Source organism: Pleurodeles waltl, chromosome 5 (genome assembly GCF_031143425.1).
Source record: "Pleurodeles waltl isolate 20211129_DDA chromosome 5, aPleWal1.hap1.20221129, whole genome shotgun sequence".
Lineage (NCBI taxonomy): Eukaryota > Metazoa > Chordata > Amphibia > Caudata > Salamandridae > Pleurodeles > Pleurodeles waltl.
The window spans coordinates 891,293,840-891,309,231 of record NC_090444.1 but is presented as its reverse complement, the minus strand read 5'-3'; the positions used below and the strand labels follow the sequence as shown (position 1 = coordinate 891,309,231).

The 15,392-nt window shown below is 46.4% G+C and overlaps 1 protein-coding gene across 4 annotated transcripts in view; it reads right to left on the bottom strand.

Annotated features, from left to right (window-relative positions):
• The window catches only part of SPAST (spastin), a 465,871-nt gene that overhangs the window by 306,834 nt on the left and 143,645 nt on the right, over window positions 1–15,392 (bottom strand). For all 4 annotated transcript variants that reach the window (XM_069235003.1, XM_069235001.1, XM_069235002.1 and 1 more), the window contains one exon: window positions 8,616–8,709. In XM_069235003.1, the coding sequence (XP_069091104.1) occupies window positions 8,616–8,709 (94 nt within the window). The remainder of the gene's footprint in view (window positions 1–8,615; window positions 8,710–15,392) is intronic.

The window sequence follows — 15,392 nt, the reverse complement described above, 5'->3', positions numbered from 1 at the left end:
CACACAAATAGCTAAAACAAAATTATCAACCAATATTTTACCAATGGTAATGCAACAACATTAATACAAACAAACCTCATAAATGTAACAGAGATTCTTAATTTGTGATTCTTAAGACTGATTCAATCGAAGGGAATGTGCAGTTGCCACTAAACTGTTCTCAGTCACAGCATGGCCAAGTAAAGCAAGATGCCCGTAGAGTTAGCAAGCAGCACTGGAACTACCTTAGTATTTAAACTTCAGCATAATGAAAATGAATAAAGGATTAGGAAGTGCTCAGCTTCTTTCTCAGAGTTAAAAAGAAAAAAAACAGAAAAAAAACACACAAATTAAGGAGTTTGGAACGGAGACAATACTTTCCATTAAGGTTGTCCATTGAGTGATTTTGAATACATTTCGTAGGAGCATGGGAGGTCTAAGATCGATTTTATTATTATTTTTTTTAAACATAAACCTGGTATGGTGAAGAATACAAACTGTATACGATTTACTTGTTCCTCAAGGCTTAAATGCTCTCTCTGGTTAAAGAGCAGCACAACTCCTGAAGCGATTAGTTTATCTCTTCTAAAATGGTTTCTCCAACACTGAATCCAAAAATGTCTGAGGTTTGCTGGAGAAACCTGTGCAGAACACAGCGTTACAGAGGATGGCAAAAGTAGGGAAACAAAAAACCAGTTACCTTTGGTAATGATTTTTCTGCTGGATACTATAGCAAACTGCATAGTCCTCGCCTTTTGAATAATCCTTAGGACTGGATCTGGAAAATCTAAAGCAGTACTCCTGAGCATCGGTAGCTGCCATTGTGAGACTCTATGCAGACATCTTTCTATTCCAGAAGTGATGAGCAGAGCCAAGTATTAGCGCCACCCTTGAGCACTGATGTCAATTGTTTTGAGATGTCCACACCATCAGATATGGAGCCTAACTGCATATTGGCATGGACAGTACGCCGACCTCTAGACTGGGACCTTTTTAGAGGGAGTCCAGTTCACAGCACGGGGGAGGGAGGGTAGGTTTGGAATCTGCAGTCAGAATATCCACCAAAAAGATCATTACTGAGGATACTAAATTTTTCTTTTGATGGATACTTCTAACCACAGATTCCGCAACTTGTGATAATTAGATATCAAAGCAGTACTTACCCATGTGGTGGATCTCTCAACTGGCTCAGATTAAAAAGTCCTGTAGGACCGATCGGCCAAAATCCTCTATCGAGTAACCCGTCAAAGCAACAGTGCTATCTGAACAGTCACCCACGTAGTCAACTAACAAATGTCCAGGACGGGTACTCCACACGCTCGTGCAGCAGTAACCGCTTTAACTCTGGTGGAATGAGCCCATAAGACTTCTGGAAGCTGCTTCCAGTACGGGGCAAATATTATGCAGAGAGCACCCCATCAGGAGGTTGTCTGTTCTTGCACTGCCTTGTCTTTCTTTGCTCCAGAATGTCCCACAAAGAGCTAACCATCCACTCAATAGTCTTGGTGCGATTCGGATTAAAACTTAGTGTCCTTATTGGGTCCAAATATTGGAGTCTCTCTTCCTTCTGAGATGGATAATTTGGGGGCAAAGAATGCCAGAAAGGCGATTGTCAGACATGAAATGGAGTGACCACTTTCACAAGAAATGAAGCTCTGTCCTCAACACCAATTTATCTGGGAAGAATGTTGTATAAGGGAGGTTGATAGAAAAAGTATGCAGCTCGCTTACATGCCTAGATGAGAATATTGCAATGAGAAAGACCGTTTTAAATGTCTGAAGGCTTAATGGACAACTGTGCAGTGGCTCAAAAGGGGCACATCAAAAAGTGAGATCTAAGTACAACCCCCACCCCCTCCCCCCTCACACACCCCTCACAGCATCTTAAAAGCTGTAGGAGGAAAAAGTGTTTCAAACCATTCAAAAATCTGAACACAACAGATGATTTAAAAAACAAAGGTTAATTCAGCAATTGCAAAAAAGCGAAAAGAGCAGATAAACCGCTTTTAAACAGTGACCAAAGCCATTCCTTGCTGGGCCAAGGACAAAACAAATGACAAAACTTGACAACTTGGCTTGCAGTGGGTCAGTTTAGCAGGTGCCACATCAAGCCACAAATTTGTTGCAACGACTACCCTACACCGATTTTGTAGATGGACACTTCACTGGTAAGATGATATCAATGACCTCAGAAGTAAGGTCAAATAAGGTCAGGTGCCGACGCTAAATCTTCAAGCATGGAGATGTAGATTGTGCAGAACCGGGTGCAGCTGTCTTGCTGTGACAACAGACGCTCCTCACAAAGCAACAGCTGAACTGAAGGACAAATGTCATGCCCAGGAGTTCTGTGTACCACACTCTCCTGGCCCAATCTAGTGCAATTTAGATGACTAGGGCCCGGTTGTTCCTGATCTTCATCAACACGAAGAGGCAGTGATGGGAAGGAATACAGGAGTCCAGAGCTTCACTCTAGGAAGAATCAGTCTCCAAGAGACAGCCTTCTTGGAAACTCTGATGTGCAGCAATGCTGTTATTCCTGGTGGTGGCAAAATGATAGAGCCAGGATTCTTCCCATTGATGGAAAATGCATTATGCCACCTCCAGCTGTAACTGGCATTCGTGGTTTACTAAGTGTTGGAAGCTGAGTTTGTCCGGCCTTGCGTTTAAAGATCCTGCCAAGTGGTTCACTACCAGAGACGCTCCCCGGAGAATCCAGCCTCTTCTAGAGGTGTAGAGCTCTGTGGCACAGAACCTAAGGCCCTTCCCTGCTTGTTCCAATCCCACCTGGCGGTGATATCTGTGAGTGCCTGCACAAGCCTTCCTCTAATGGTGGACAGGAAGGACCTGAAGGCCAAGCTAATAGGCCTCAACTCCAACAAACTGTTTAGTCGAGCTTCCGCCAGAAACCAGAGGCCTCTGATCTCCATCTCTCCCAGATGGCCTCCTCAACCCAGAAGGGATGTTTTCATGGCCACTGTCAATTCTGAATGGGGTAGAAAGAGGGGTCTGCCACAGTCCCAATCACTTTCCACCACTGCAGAGACTTTGCAGTCTACTTCGAAATCCAAATACATTTCAACCTATTCCCCTGCTGCTATGCCAATTGGGACATCAGGTCCCATGGCAGAGCCTGCATATGCCATCTGGCATGCGTCACCAGTAGGATACAGGTTGCCAATAATCTCAGCAACATCAGTCATCTATACTGAAACCTCTAAATGTATGCATCTATATGTTATTTCTATAGCACAGACCTAGCCAGCCTTAAAGTTGGCAAGTTATAGGATAGAGGAAGCGGAGTTATGATAAAGAGTTGGAGCAGTGTTGGGATAGTCCTGATGCATACAGGGGTGTTGTTCCCGATCCTGGGTGCACAGATGGGAGAGGTATGTTGTCCTGTTTTTTTCTGCAGTCTGGTGGTGTGCAGAGAAACACCAGAGATGCTGAGCGTAGGTGCAAGATAAGCAGGGATGCTGGTGTGATGGCCATGTAAATGATGTACCTGGTTTAGAAGATGGCGTGGGCTGACAAGCGGAGTAATGGAGTTCCATTAGGACATCAGATCCAGGAGAGAAGCCAAAAATATCTAGATCGTCAGAACAATCCCACCCCTGTCTGAGGTGGGATGGGCAGGGGAGAGGAGGGTGAATGCCTGGGCAGAATTATATTTATGTTGTTTGTTCCTTTTCCTATTTAAACAATGTCTGCTGTTGCTACAGCCAGGTTTGACCCTCTTTATATTGCTGCAAAACAATTAAATATTTTTAAAAATCTGGATCATAGCCCAAATGCCCTGGACTCTCTGCTCAGAGGAAACGGAACAAAACCGTACTCTATCCAAAGAGGCCCAGATGAAAGGAAGTGCTGCGACAAAAGTCAAGTGTGAACAACAACAAACAATTTGAGGAAGTTTGCTGTCTTCTGTGGGTGGTGGACGACTACCCCCTGCAAGCCTGCTTTCAACAGAATGTTGTCAAGTTAGGGGGAAGACTGGCACCCAAACCTCTGAAGGTGTGCTGTGACCAGCACCATCACTTTTTGTGAGCATTCTGTGGGGTACTGGAGAGGTCAAGGGAACACTGAAAACTGAAAGTGATCCTGCCCAATGAGAACAGCAGGTAGCACCTGTGGATCTGAAGGATGGGGATATAGAATAAAATGTTCTGCAGGTCCAACACCATCATCCAGTCCAGGGGTCTAGGGCAGGCAGAACCTGTGCTAATGTGAGCATCTTGAATTTAAGTGTTCAGGGTGAAGAATTAAAATTGGGCAAACACCGTTGTCCTTCAACACCCGAAAGTAATGCGAGTAAAACCCAGCTTCTACTTATGCTCGAAATCTCTCTATTGTCCTTTGGCAAAAAGAGCATGAACTTCCAGCTGCAAAAGGGGCAGGTGGTCTTCTGTCAGCCACTGTGGCAGTGGTGGAAGGTGTGGTAAGGTGAAAAGAAATTGAAGGATGCAGCCCAATGTACGATTTGGTGGACCCACTTGTCTGAAGTGATGGCTTGCCACCCTTGGAGAAACCATCAGATCCTGCCTTTAACAGGGTGGTTGTACACCAAGTAGGGCAGACTCACATGGTTTTGTAGCTGTGGATGATGGGGGAGGACAGGGGGACTGAGCAGCATGTTGTCCCTGATGTCCTGGACATGGTCTTTGCAAACTGCAGCCCCAGTCACGAAAGGGCTGAGACTTGTTGAGCTGGTGACAGGGTAGGTCCTTGGCAATATTGGAAATTGCTGCTATAGCCCCAAAAAGGGCGAAACTGCTGATGGAACGGTCTGGATAGGGCACAGTCCCCACAGGCCCTGGAATTGTGCTGTGACCCTTGGAACCAGAGATATACTTCATGGGGGGAGCTGTCAAACATGTTTGCCACAAATTCTATATGGCTTGAACTCTGTTCTCTTACGAGGTGAAGGTTCTCCCTTCACACTACTAAAACTCTCAACAAAAACATAAAACTTGAAAAGAACATGGAGATGATACAGGAATAGACGTCAGTGAGCATTTGTGGTGCTTAAAGGCAGCTAAGCTCATCATTCCGGAGAGGAGCAGTGTCGGCACAGAGCCGCATCTGGCCACCTACCAGTGCAGAAATACTGTTTTAGAGTGTCTAGATCCAGTCTGGTGCATGGGGAATATTCACAAGGTGAGGAATCTACAATCAGAAGTATCCAGCAGAATTTAAAACAGCAGGGCATAAAAAAAGGGAAAACAGAAGGACCAAGCCTGCCAGAAGACAAAAGGAAGAAGCCACTTAGAGAACACTTGTGAGAAATTAACTTGCTCATCTTCTCATATGAAAATATACACCAACAAAAGAAGCGAGTACATCACCACATTCTCAGGTAGTGTCACTAAATGACTTAGCAGGCAACCAGGAGGAATTGGCTGAAAAATGTCGGCCAATATTAGGGATGTGAGAGTACATTAAGATCTCTTAGCATATCCATAACTGTTTGTAATCTTGTCTAGGGGTACCAACATTAAAATACATCATTTTGGTGGACACCCCAAAGACAACTGTAATTCACATTTCATATGATTTCTTGACAATCGTCCATCAAAGTAAAAACCTGCACCACTGTAATCAGGCATCAAAGTACACCCTTGATGCGTTAGGCATCTTGGATTGAACTGCTATGATGAAGCATGCCACCAACTAGATTGGTGGGTGAGGAATCATTAAGAATAACAAAGATGTTTAATCACTACAATAAACATAGGGACAGTAAGGTCAGGTAGTGACACTACCCGAGAATACAGGGACGTAGTCCCTTCTTTTGTGACTGACTGTGGCAAACATAGCTCACTGTATGTCCTGCAAGATTTGTAACAACGTTTTCTGAAACTCCAGAAAGAAACCACAAAAAAAAGGCACACCCAAAAACAATAGAATGCAATCCCTTACAGCTACTCATAAAGGGTGAAAAAACAAAAGTGGCCAGAAATGCTTACATGGGTGTGAGGGTCAGCATGCAAAGGGATCCTCATTATGAAGAGTGCCCTTCAAAGTTCTTTAAAGGGGTAGCATGTTTTGGTGACGTTTCTGTCATTGCTTGCATGTATTTCAACCAGTTGATGTAAGGAAACAGGATTTTTGCAGATTTCCCCCGACTTTTTGCCCCCATTTGAACTACTAGCTGCTATTGTTTTTTTACTCCGAGAGTGCACAGAGGGCAGCCAACCATTTCTCAGTGCCAGTGCTTTGGCCTCTTACAAAGAATATGTCGATGTGGCTATACCCAATTGGCAATTGATGACTTACCTAAAAGTCCCTAGTATATGGTACCCAGGGCATGCAAGGCAGAGTGTCCACTCAGGGTGCAGCACTGTTTGTGCCACCCTGAGTGTGACAAAGGACAAATTCCCCCCAGCCTGTCACTGCAGACTGGAACGGCAAAGCCACCTCTTCCCATAACCCTATATGTACGTCTCCTCTAAGGAAGACCTATAGAGCAGTAAGGTAGGGAGCTATATATTGTTAAGTAGGACATTTATTTTCATAGATCTTAACAACAAAACCCTTACCTAATGTCCAGGTCGAATTTATGTCACAATTAAAGCTGCAAATTTTTGAAAGCTGCCACTCTGACTCAGCTGGTCCAGTAGCCTTGCAAAGGCCTGGGCCAACAGACACCTTTTTGCTCACCTGGGAGATGTGTGAACGTCTCCCAGGCTTCGGAACAAAGGCAGGTGCTGCAGGGCAGGGCAAGAGGTTACCTCTACTCCCAGAAAGCCACTCAGGCTGTTAGCCCAAAAGATACGCTTTAAAGGGGAAGCCGCCTTTGAAGGGCAAATGCTGATAACACTCTTGATCAGGCTGCCTTTTGTTTATGTAGACTAGGTGGAGACAGGGCCAGATAGGGAAAAAAACTCAGCCACAAACCGGTTTTCCCTTAGGCGTGTAGCTCTTAGGTAGCCTCTGAGGTGGGTAGCAATAATAGTGCACTCTAGGATTGCCAAATGCCACACATCACTGGAACGTTGTCACCAAAGTGGTGGGGACCTACTAGCCCATCGGCTAGTAACCCATTGTGCCCCATAGGGCACTTTTCCAGGATAAAATGGGCACCCCCGGCACACTGGAACCATAGATTGCGACAGATTTGGAGAAAGGACTGAAGAAAGATTTCCCTTGAAACTGCACATAAAGAGGCTGCACCGTTGGAAGGACTGCACCTGCTGCCCTTTGGGCTAGTGAAGTTTGGACTGTGCCTGTGGCTCCTAGCTCAGGGAAACGTTGATTCCCAGATCAAAGCAGTGACTCCAAGGATAAGTTGGCTCATCACCTGGAACCAACGCTAGGGACACAAGAGCTAAAGAAGCCAAAACTGTCAAGTTAGTATCCACTGCAGATGTTTTGCTGCTGCCACCAGCCAGGCATTCCAAGAGGCCGATTCTCAATGGCCGAAATTTGCACCAGTCTGCTGGACCCGGGAGGGTCATCAAAGTCTGGATTGGTCACCCAAGCAGGACACTAGCCTCTACCAAAGGAATTTGCCCGATCCGCGTTTCAGGAAACCTGTAGCCCAGCATCAGCTGCATCAAAGAGGACTTTGCCCTCTGTGGCCTAAGTCGCCCCACATCACCCATGAACTGGATGAATCAACAAAAGGGCACCCCTGTCAACCGCAACTCACAGAGCATCCTTGAGGATTGTTTCATTCTGCATCCCCCGCATCAGGACCACTACATTATAGTTTATGGCGGTTGTTCTCCAGAGGCCAGAACTGGACTGAAAAAACGCTCTGGGGACAGGTAACTGTTTTAAGTATTCTTTCTGGCCCCTAGACCATCATCCTGTCGGATTTGGTCACCCAATCTGGGCTGGAGTAGTTGAAATAACTCTCTGAAGTTAAAAAAAAAAAGTTCCAAAGTTTTTGTCGACCAATGCTTGTTTACAGTTGCATTTAAAAGTGATAAAATCTGTATCTCCAGAACCTTCCCATGGATTTTGCTCATCAAGGTCTCTAAAAATTCATTAAAAAATACTTTACTTTTACAAATTGGTGTCCTGGTTCTTTCGTGTTGTGTGACTTTATTTTGTTTGGTACTGTCCAATGCTTTTTACTAAGTTAATTTGTGCAAGCCTTGCTGCCCGGAAGTCATAGCTGCCTAGAGTTGAGCTTACAGTTCTTCAAATGAGCGTGGCTGGACCCTAGACAACTTTTATGAGCGTATTCCACGATAAGGCACCACGGCCACATCATGTAATATACCCAAATCCTCACAGTTGACAAAGAAGTACAGTAGAGTGTCAGAACAACTTCAAGTGATGACTAGGAGAAGGTACACTCACAATTTGGGTACCTCACTGTACAGGACCAAACAGTCAATTCTAGGGTCAGTGCAATTCTGGAGAAATGCTTTCTTGAGTGTGAAAACAGAAGAACTATCAGAAGAAAATATATGGTCATTAACTTGTGGTAATTTAATTATAAAAACTGTCATCGTTTAATTACATATGAAGTGGTGAAGCCTTACTGAGATTCAGATGGCAGATTCCCACAAAACATTAAACAATCTCATCTCATGTACACCATCATAAATTCTAATACAATTCAGTTTTAAAATTAAAAAAACAAACTACATAGCAACAAAAATAAAATTGAAAAAAAAATTGCTTACCTCTGGCCTAATGGAAGGAAGAATAACAATTTCCTGCAGTGCTTGTTTCGCTAGATCCTGCCCAGCTATATCGCTGAATTTAACAGATGGCCCACTAAAATACAATGAAAAATAATATTATTTTAACAAAAAAGTTAACGTTTTGTTATGATATTGTTAGAAATGGGGTCTCTAGTGGGCCGCGAAATTTACACTCTGTCCAAGTAGGGACCCTCACTCTAGTCAGGCTATGGAAGTCACACCTAAAATAATCCCTGCTCCCCCCCACCCCCGTTGGCTTGGCTCAAGCCGTCAAGCTTATCTCAGAGGCAATGTGTAAAGTATTTGTGTGTACACACAAAACACACACACCCACCCCCCTCACTCACCCTCACCAGTTTAGAAAAACAGCCAATATTTATCAGAGTTAAACAAGACGGAAACAACAAAAATCCAACATACACAAGCAAAGATATCACTTTTAAAAAGTTGCAAAGGAGGGGTGGCCAAGATAGCGCCTGAGTAGAAATGTCTTTCTGGAACTCCTCTGCCAGCTTTTAATTTAGCGCTGATCTGGATGCCCATATGGCGCTACTGGACCGGTTTTGCTGCACGTGGGGTCCCCAGCGGGCAGGCAGACCGCTGACTGATTCCTAGATCTGCTGATGAAGGGGAGAACGTGGTGGAGCGGGGCCTGATTGGACCGGCTGTGTCACCTCAAAAATGGCAGCTGCCTTGTAGCTGGTGGCCAGGCCGACTAGAGGGCCTACTGAAGCCAATTCCATCCCTAGTTTAAAGTGTGGCGGCGAAGTTGAGGCTGGTGCAGGGTAGTGCGCACTCAACCGTGTTAGTGACTACACTGAAGATTGCGGCCTGGACACCCCGACTGGGTGCCTTTGAGGAGAGGAGGGCGGCTGCATGACGTGGATTGAAAGCAGCGCGACAAAGAGGTTCGGATCGCAGAGCACATAGCTCCGTAAGTGGAGTGCCTGTGAGCTGGGTCCGCAATCCTGAGACACTTGAGATATAGGCACACGGGAGGCCTGCTTGGAGTCTGGAAGGACGCTGGAGACACCTTGCTTAGGAGCAAAGCCACTTACCTGCCTGGCCCGGGAAAGCATTCACAATGATAAGTATTGGCTACCCGGGGAGACCTTGAGCAATGGTGCAGGCCCTGGAGAGATTGCCCAGTGACTGGTATGTAGCTGGTGGTGCTTGATGTGATTTGAGGCAGAGTGGAGTAGCCTTGCGCTGGTAGGTGGGCCACGAGTGGTGTTGCTCCACCAGGAGTCCCCGAATAGACTGTGTGAGGCCAACTAGGCCTGGACCAGCCCCCCCTCCTCGGGAAGCTCCCCATCTGGTCTGTTACACGTGAGTGTGGAGTGCTGTGATTCTCACTGTCGGAGCAGGGCATACGAGACAGCGTCGGTACTGTGAGGGGTCTGGGAGGCTGAACTGGCTGCCCAGATGGTGGCGGGTCAATGGACATCCCCATGGCGCTTGGGCCCACACTCCCCTTGAAGAATTCAGAAACTATTCTGCACATTATGGCCTCGCAACGCCATAACAAAAAGGAAGGTAGCTTTAAGAACCTTTTTGCCAAGCCCAAGCAAAGAAGGTGGACGTGCCCAAAGATAGATCTGCAGACGTGGGTGCAGTGGAGGGGGAAGCAGTAATGGAAAACGACATTGCCCCGATAACACAGTCATTAATTAAACAACTCTTTGGAGTCCTCAGAGACGATTTTGCCACTCTCAAACAGGAGAGCAGGAGATGACAACTAAGGCCAAAGAACTCAGGAAGGATGTTGGCGAACTGGGCCAGCGAGTAGACTAGCTTGAGAAGACTCAAGATGCACGTGAAGAGAAACCGGATCACCATCGCCGCAAGCTGCTTGCACTGCAGGGCAAGAATTCGGAGCTGCAGTATCACCTGGAGGATTTGGAGAACTGATCCAGACACTCCAACATCCATATTAACAGAGTTCCTTGCAGGTGATATCGGGAAGTCTTGATGAATTTGCAGTCCGTCTTTTCCACCATGTGGCCCCAACGCTTAAGGACCAGGACATAATTCTTGACCACATCCACAGCACTGGTCGACCGGCCCGCTCTGCTAGCCAGGCACAGGACATTCTCATGTGTCTACACCACTACAGACAGAGAGAGGTAATCTTATTAGCAGTCAATGATCAGACCACCATAGACAATGAAGGTCTCAAAATAGGATTTTATCAGGACCTCTCATCTGTGAAGCTGCATCGCCGCCAGTCCCTCCTTCCTCTAACGGACTTTCTTCGCGAAAAAGGGGATCAGATATAAATGGGGACACCCTTTCCGCCTCGTTTAACTGGAACAAGGAGATGCAGAGCATTCGCACACTGGACGATACCCGTTCACTGACAGTTTATGCCACACTTCCTGGGGGATGCCCTGACTCAGGAGCTGCCGCAAGAGCTAACTGCCCCTATAACAGATCGGTGCTGCCTGACTCGCGCACAAAGAAGGAAACTACACAAATCCTTGGAGACAAAGAGCCTCAAAGAAAGGGCTGCACTGATCCATCACCTGCAGCACCAGGATAGGGCGTCAGAAGCAGACAAGGACCACTAAGGTGTTAGCATCCTTGACCAGCCTGGATTCTTGAATCATGTATGTAATGGGCATTTTCGACATGGAAGCGGTGTATCCGTCACAGTGGATGAACATGGTCACCAATGGGTGGTCTCCCGCTGTGGATGGCGATTTGTGCAGCGGAACTCCACATGACGACGGAGCTGAAGAAACTGCCGCCCGACGACTTGGATCCCCTAAGCTTGTCTGAATGCGTACTCAGATGAGGAACTGTTTCATTGTTCCGTTTGTTTAACCCCGTCTCCCCGCGATGACGTCCCTTTTGTATTTACACTTCACATTGATGTAGTTTGCTGGCACTTTATTGGGGCTCTCTCACGCTTCAAACAGATTTCAAGGGTATACACTTGTCAACACAACACCTAGTTGATGGTTAACATACTTGATATTAATGTCGAAGGTCTTAATGCCCCTGTGAAGTGTATGGCCCTCCTTCCTCTCAATCATGAGGCCAAATGTGACATCTGCCTCATTCAAGAAACACATCTATTAAGGGCCGACTGGAAGGACTGAGATCCCAGTAGAATGACCGACAGTATCTCTCATCAGGGACTGGGAAACAGGCTGGGGTGGCCATCTTGCTGGCGACTCACTTCCCGGGGAGGATAATGCAAATACATGCTGAGATCCCTGGGAGGCTCTACTCCCTGTGCACGGACATGCAGGGACATGGTTTTCCAGTAGCAAATCTTTACGGCCCTAATGAGCACCAGGAAAGCTTTATTAGAGATGCATAGAGACAAGTTCTTACCACACCAGATGCGGATGTTATAAGGGGTGACTTCAACTTGTACCTGATGCACAAGTAGACAGATCTATTCAAAGATATGGGCAGGCTTGTGCATGGTCTGCAGGTTTTCAGGAGTGGCTGGCGAAAGTGGGGTTGATTGATATCTGGTGACAGACCCACCCAATCAACAGGGAATATATATTTCTCTTGGCAGCATACCAAACGTATGCTCCCATAGACATTTTTCTCACCTCAACACGCATCACTAAAGTGACATCTGCAGAAGTGATTGGAGTGGCCGCACTTTCTGATCACCTGCTCATCAATCTGAGTTTCACATTGCCTCTTTCCATGTTGATTCCACAATCCTGATCCTCAACACTAAACTCCTCACCTATGATACAACACTCACGGAAATTAAGGCCACGTTAGAGAAGTGCAACAAGATCAAGGAACTGAAGAAAACACAGACGTACAGGATCACTAGCAATCAGGCAACAGTTAACCACAGCCGTAAGCAACTGAGAGCCATAGACGGGGCAGAGTAAGCCCTGTTGCGAGTGAAGCAAAAGTATTAAGCAGGAGAGAATAAAACGGGATGCCTCTTGGCACACCGCCTCCGTTCCCAAGCAGTACAGCAGAAGGTGGGAGAATTACAGTGGGCACCATGACTTATGAAAAAAATCGACTGCTAGAGAATTTGAATTATTTTATGATAACCTCTATGCCGCTGACTAGCTTGATGCCAGTGGCACGGAGGCATTCCTAGACTTGATCTCCGTGCCCCAGGTCCCCCTGATGGGCATGGCTTGCTTAGACAAAGACATAACTCCCAATGGAGTACTTATGGCAATAAAGCATCTCCAGACTGGTAAGGCGCCTGGTCCCAATGGATATGGTGCAGAATCCTACAAGACATTTGGGACACTGTTGCCCCTATATTGGCACAGGTGTATAATGATTTTGGTGTCACTGGCACCTACACCCCCGCAATGCAGTTGATAACGATTACAGGCATTCAAAAACTGGGGAAGGATCCCTGGTGTTGCTCTTCCTATTGTCCCATTTCCCTACTAAATGTGGATGTAAAGATATTCACAAGTATCTTAGCTAACAGGCTCACAGCATACATGCAGGAGTTGAAGGAGTGTTATTGACAACACCAAATGCCTTGAGCCACCTCCTGGACAAGACAGCGATCCCGAGTGCCTGCCCTCCTCCTCTATATCGATGCGGAGAAGGCATTCAATCGAGTGTACTAGTGGTACCTTCACGCAGCATTGGCTTACAGTGGCCTGGGCCAGCTGTTCTGTAAGTGGGTGCACAATGCAATTATGAACTGACCACAGCTATGGTGCACGTTAACGAACCTTCTCCCGACACTTTTCAATCTCTAGTGGCACAAGACAGGGTTGACCCCATCACCATTATTTGCCCTATACATGGAGCCCTTTGCTGAACGGATATGCTGTCATCCGCATATATCCGGCATACTTATGGGGGGCAGAGCACATAAAATTGCACTCTATGCTGAAGAGACGATGCTACTTTTGTCAAACCTGCAGGTTTTCTTATTGGCGGTCATGGGCAAGTTAGAGAGCTTTGGGGAGATATTTGGTTTCAACACCAATTTGCATAAATCATCCATTCTAAAACTCACCATGCCGCAGCTGACCAAACACAGCTGGAGGCTGCCTTCTCATTCACCTGGGCAGACCTATTTGGGTCTACAGATCTACTCTACGCCAGCCTTCACTGCGGAACACAACTATGCAGCAGTCCTGCTGAATCCTCGATCTGATTTAATTAAATGGAAGGGCTATGGCCTTACTTGATTCGTTTAGCTGAAGTCAAGATGATGCTTTTACTGAAGGTGCTATATGTTATGCATACGCTCCACTACCATTGGGAAACTCCCCCAAAGTCACTGGATAAGCTAAAAAGCCTCATCTGGGAGTTTCTCTGGGAGGGCAGGAACGCAAGGATGGCGAAAAAGAGCGGATGTATCTGCCACAGGTGGAGGGTCCCTGGGGGTCCCACATCTCATGAGCTACTATTAAGCAGCTCAATTGCTCTACATGGTACAATGGTGATGCCTTTGTACTGAAAAACAATGGTGCTTTATTGATCAGGCAGTGGCAGGTGTACACATTTGGAAGGTGTCATGGCTACCAAAAGCACACCGCCCATCCAGAGTTTACATCTCCCTTGTCCTGTGAGCGGCAATGGGCGTCTGGGTTCAGGTACAAACACGGAAGGTCCTGGCCATGCCCATCTCTCCCCAGACACCAATTGTAAGGAACCTAGACTTTCCACCTTCCATGACTGACCCTTCATATCACACGTGGCAGGAGGACAACTGCAAAAGAATAGCGACCTCTTTGACACGGAGGGCAACATGGATTTCACCGAGCTCCAGTCAGGTTATGGCCTTCCCGCTATGGCCCATTGGCAATACTTGGCTTTTCGACATTGGGTTTCCCAGCCATTAACTCGCCCTCACGACCCCTTACATAGTTTGAGAGGTGGCTGCTCACTCACATCTTCCATAAACAACTCCTGTCTGATATATATGCCCTTCTGATTACACCACCACACCTGATCACAACCCCGCACGACGTAGGTGGGAGACTGAATGTGAATACACCATTACAGATCGCGAGTGGCGTGATGTATTGCAGTGCGTCTGTTTCAGCACACAACACAGCAACTAAAAATGTGTTCCTTAAAATAGCCCAGTATTGGTATTATACCCTGGCAAGGACTGCTGGCTGGAAGCCTGGAAGGGACAGTTCTTGCTGATGACGTTGTGGACAGTTGGGTACCCTTACACATATTGCGGCAGCGTCCCAAAATCAGCTCTTTTTGGCGAGACTTCCTACAAGCGATAGATGAGATTTACAACACAGATATTCCCCGATTCCCTAACAATGTTCTACTAGGGCTTCCAAACATACAAACATATCCCCTTAAGTCTGCTTAAGGCCACACCATTACATTGGCTTTGGGGTGGCTAAACAGCGTTTGTGTTCTCGATGGGGATCGGACTTGATCTCAGTTTTTTGTAGATTGGCTTCATAAACTGTGGGACTTATTGGGGTTGGAGAAGCTAACTGCAGCAGTGACATAATCGCTAGCAACTCTTTGATATGACATGAGTGTCTTGTATTCGTTCTCTCTCAGCCGAGTTCCAGGAATTGACATGCCCAGTATATTTGTGTATTCTCCGGTTAGCACATATCACTGCTCAGGCGTAATCGGACCTGGGCTAATTGTATGGAGCCTGATATATGCCCTGTTATTGCTCACGGTCACCTTTTATGACAATTACTAGATGTCTCAAGCTTAATTTTAGCCATTACTTGATGTTGCATCCTGTTTAATGCCTTCACTTGTTTTTCCTTTTTTTGGTGATTACTCATGCCATCACCCCAG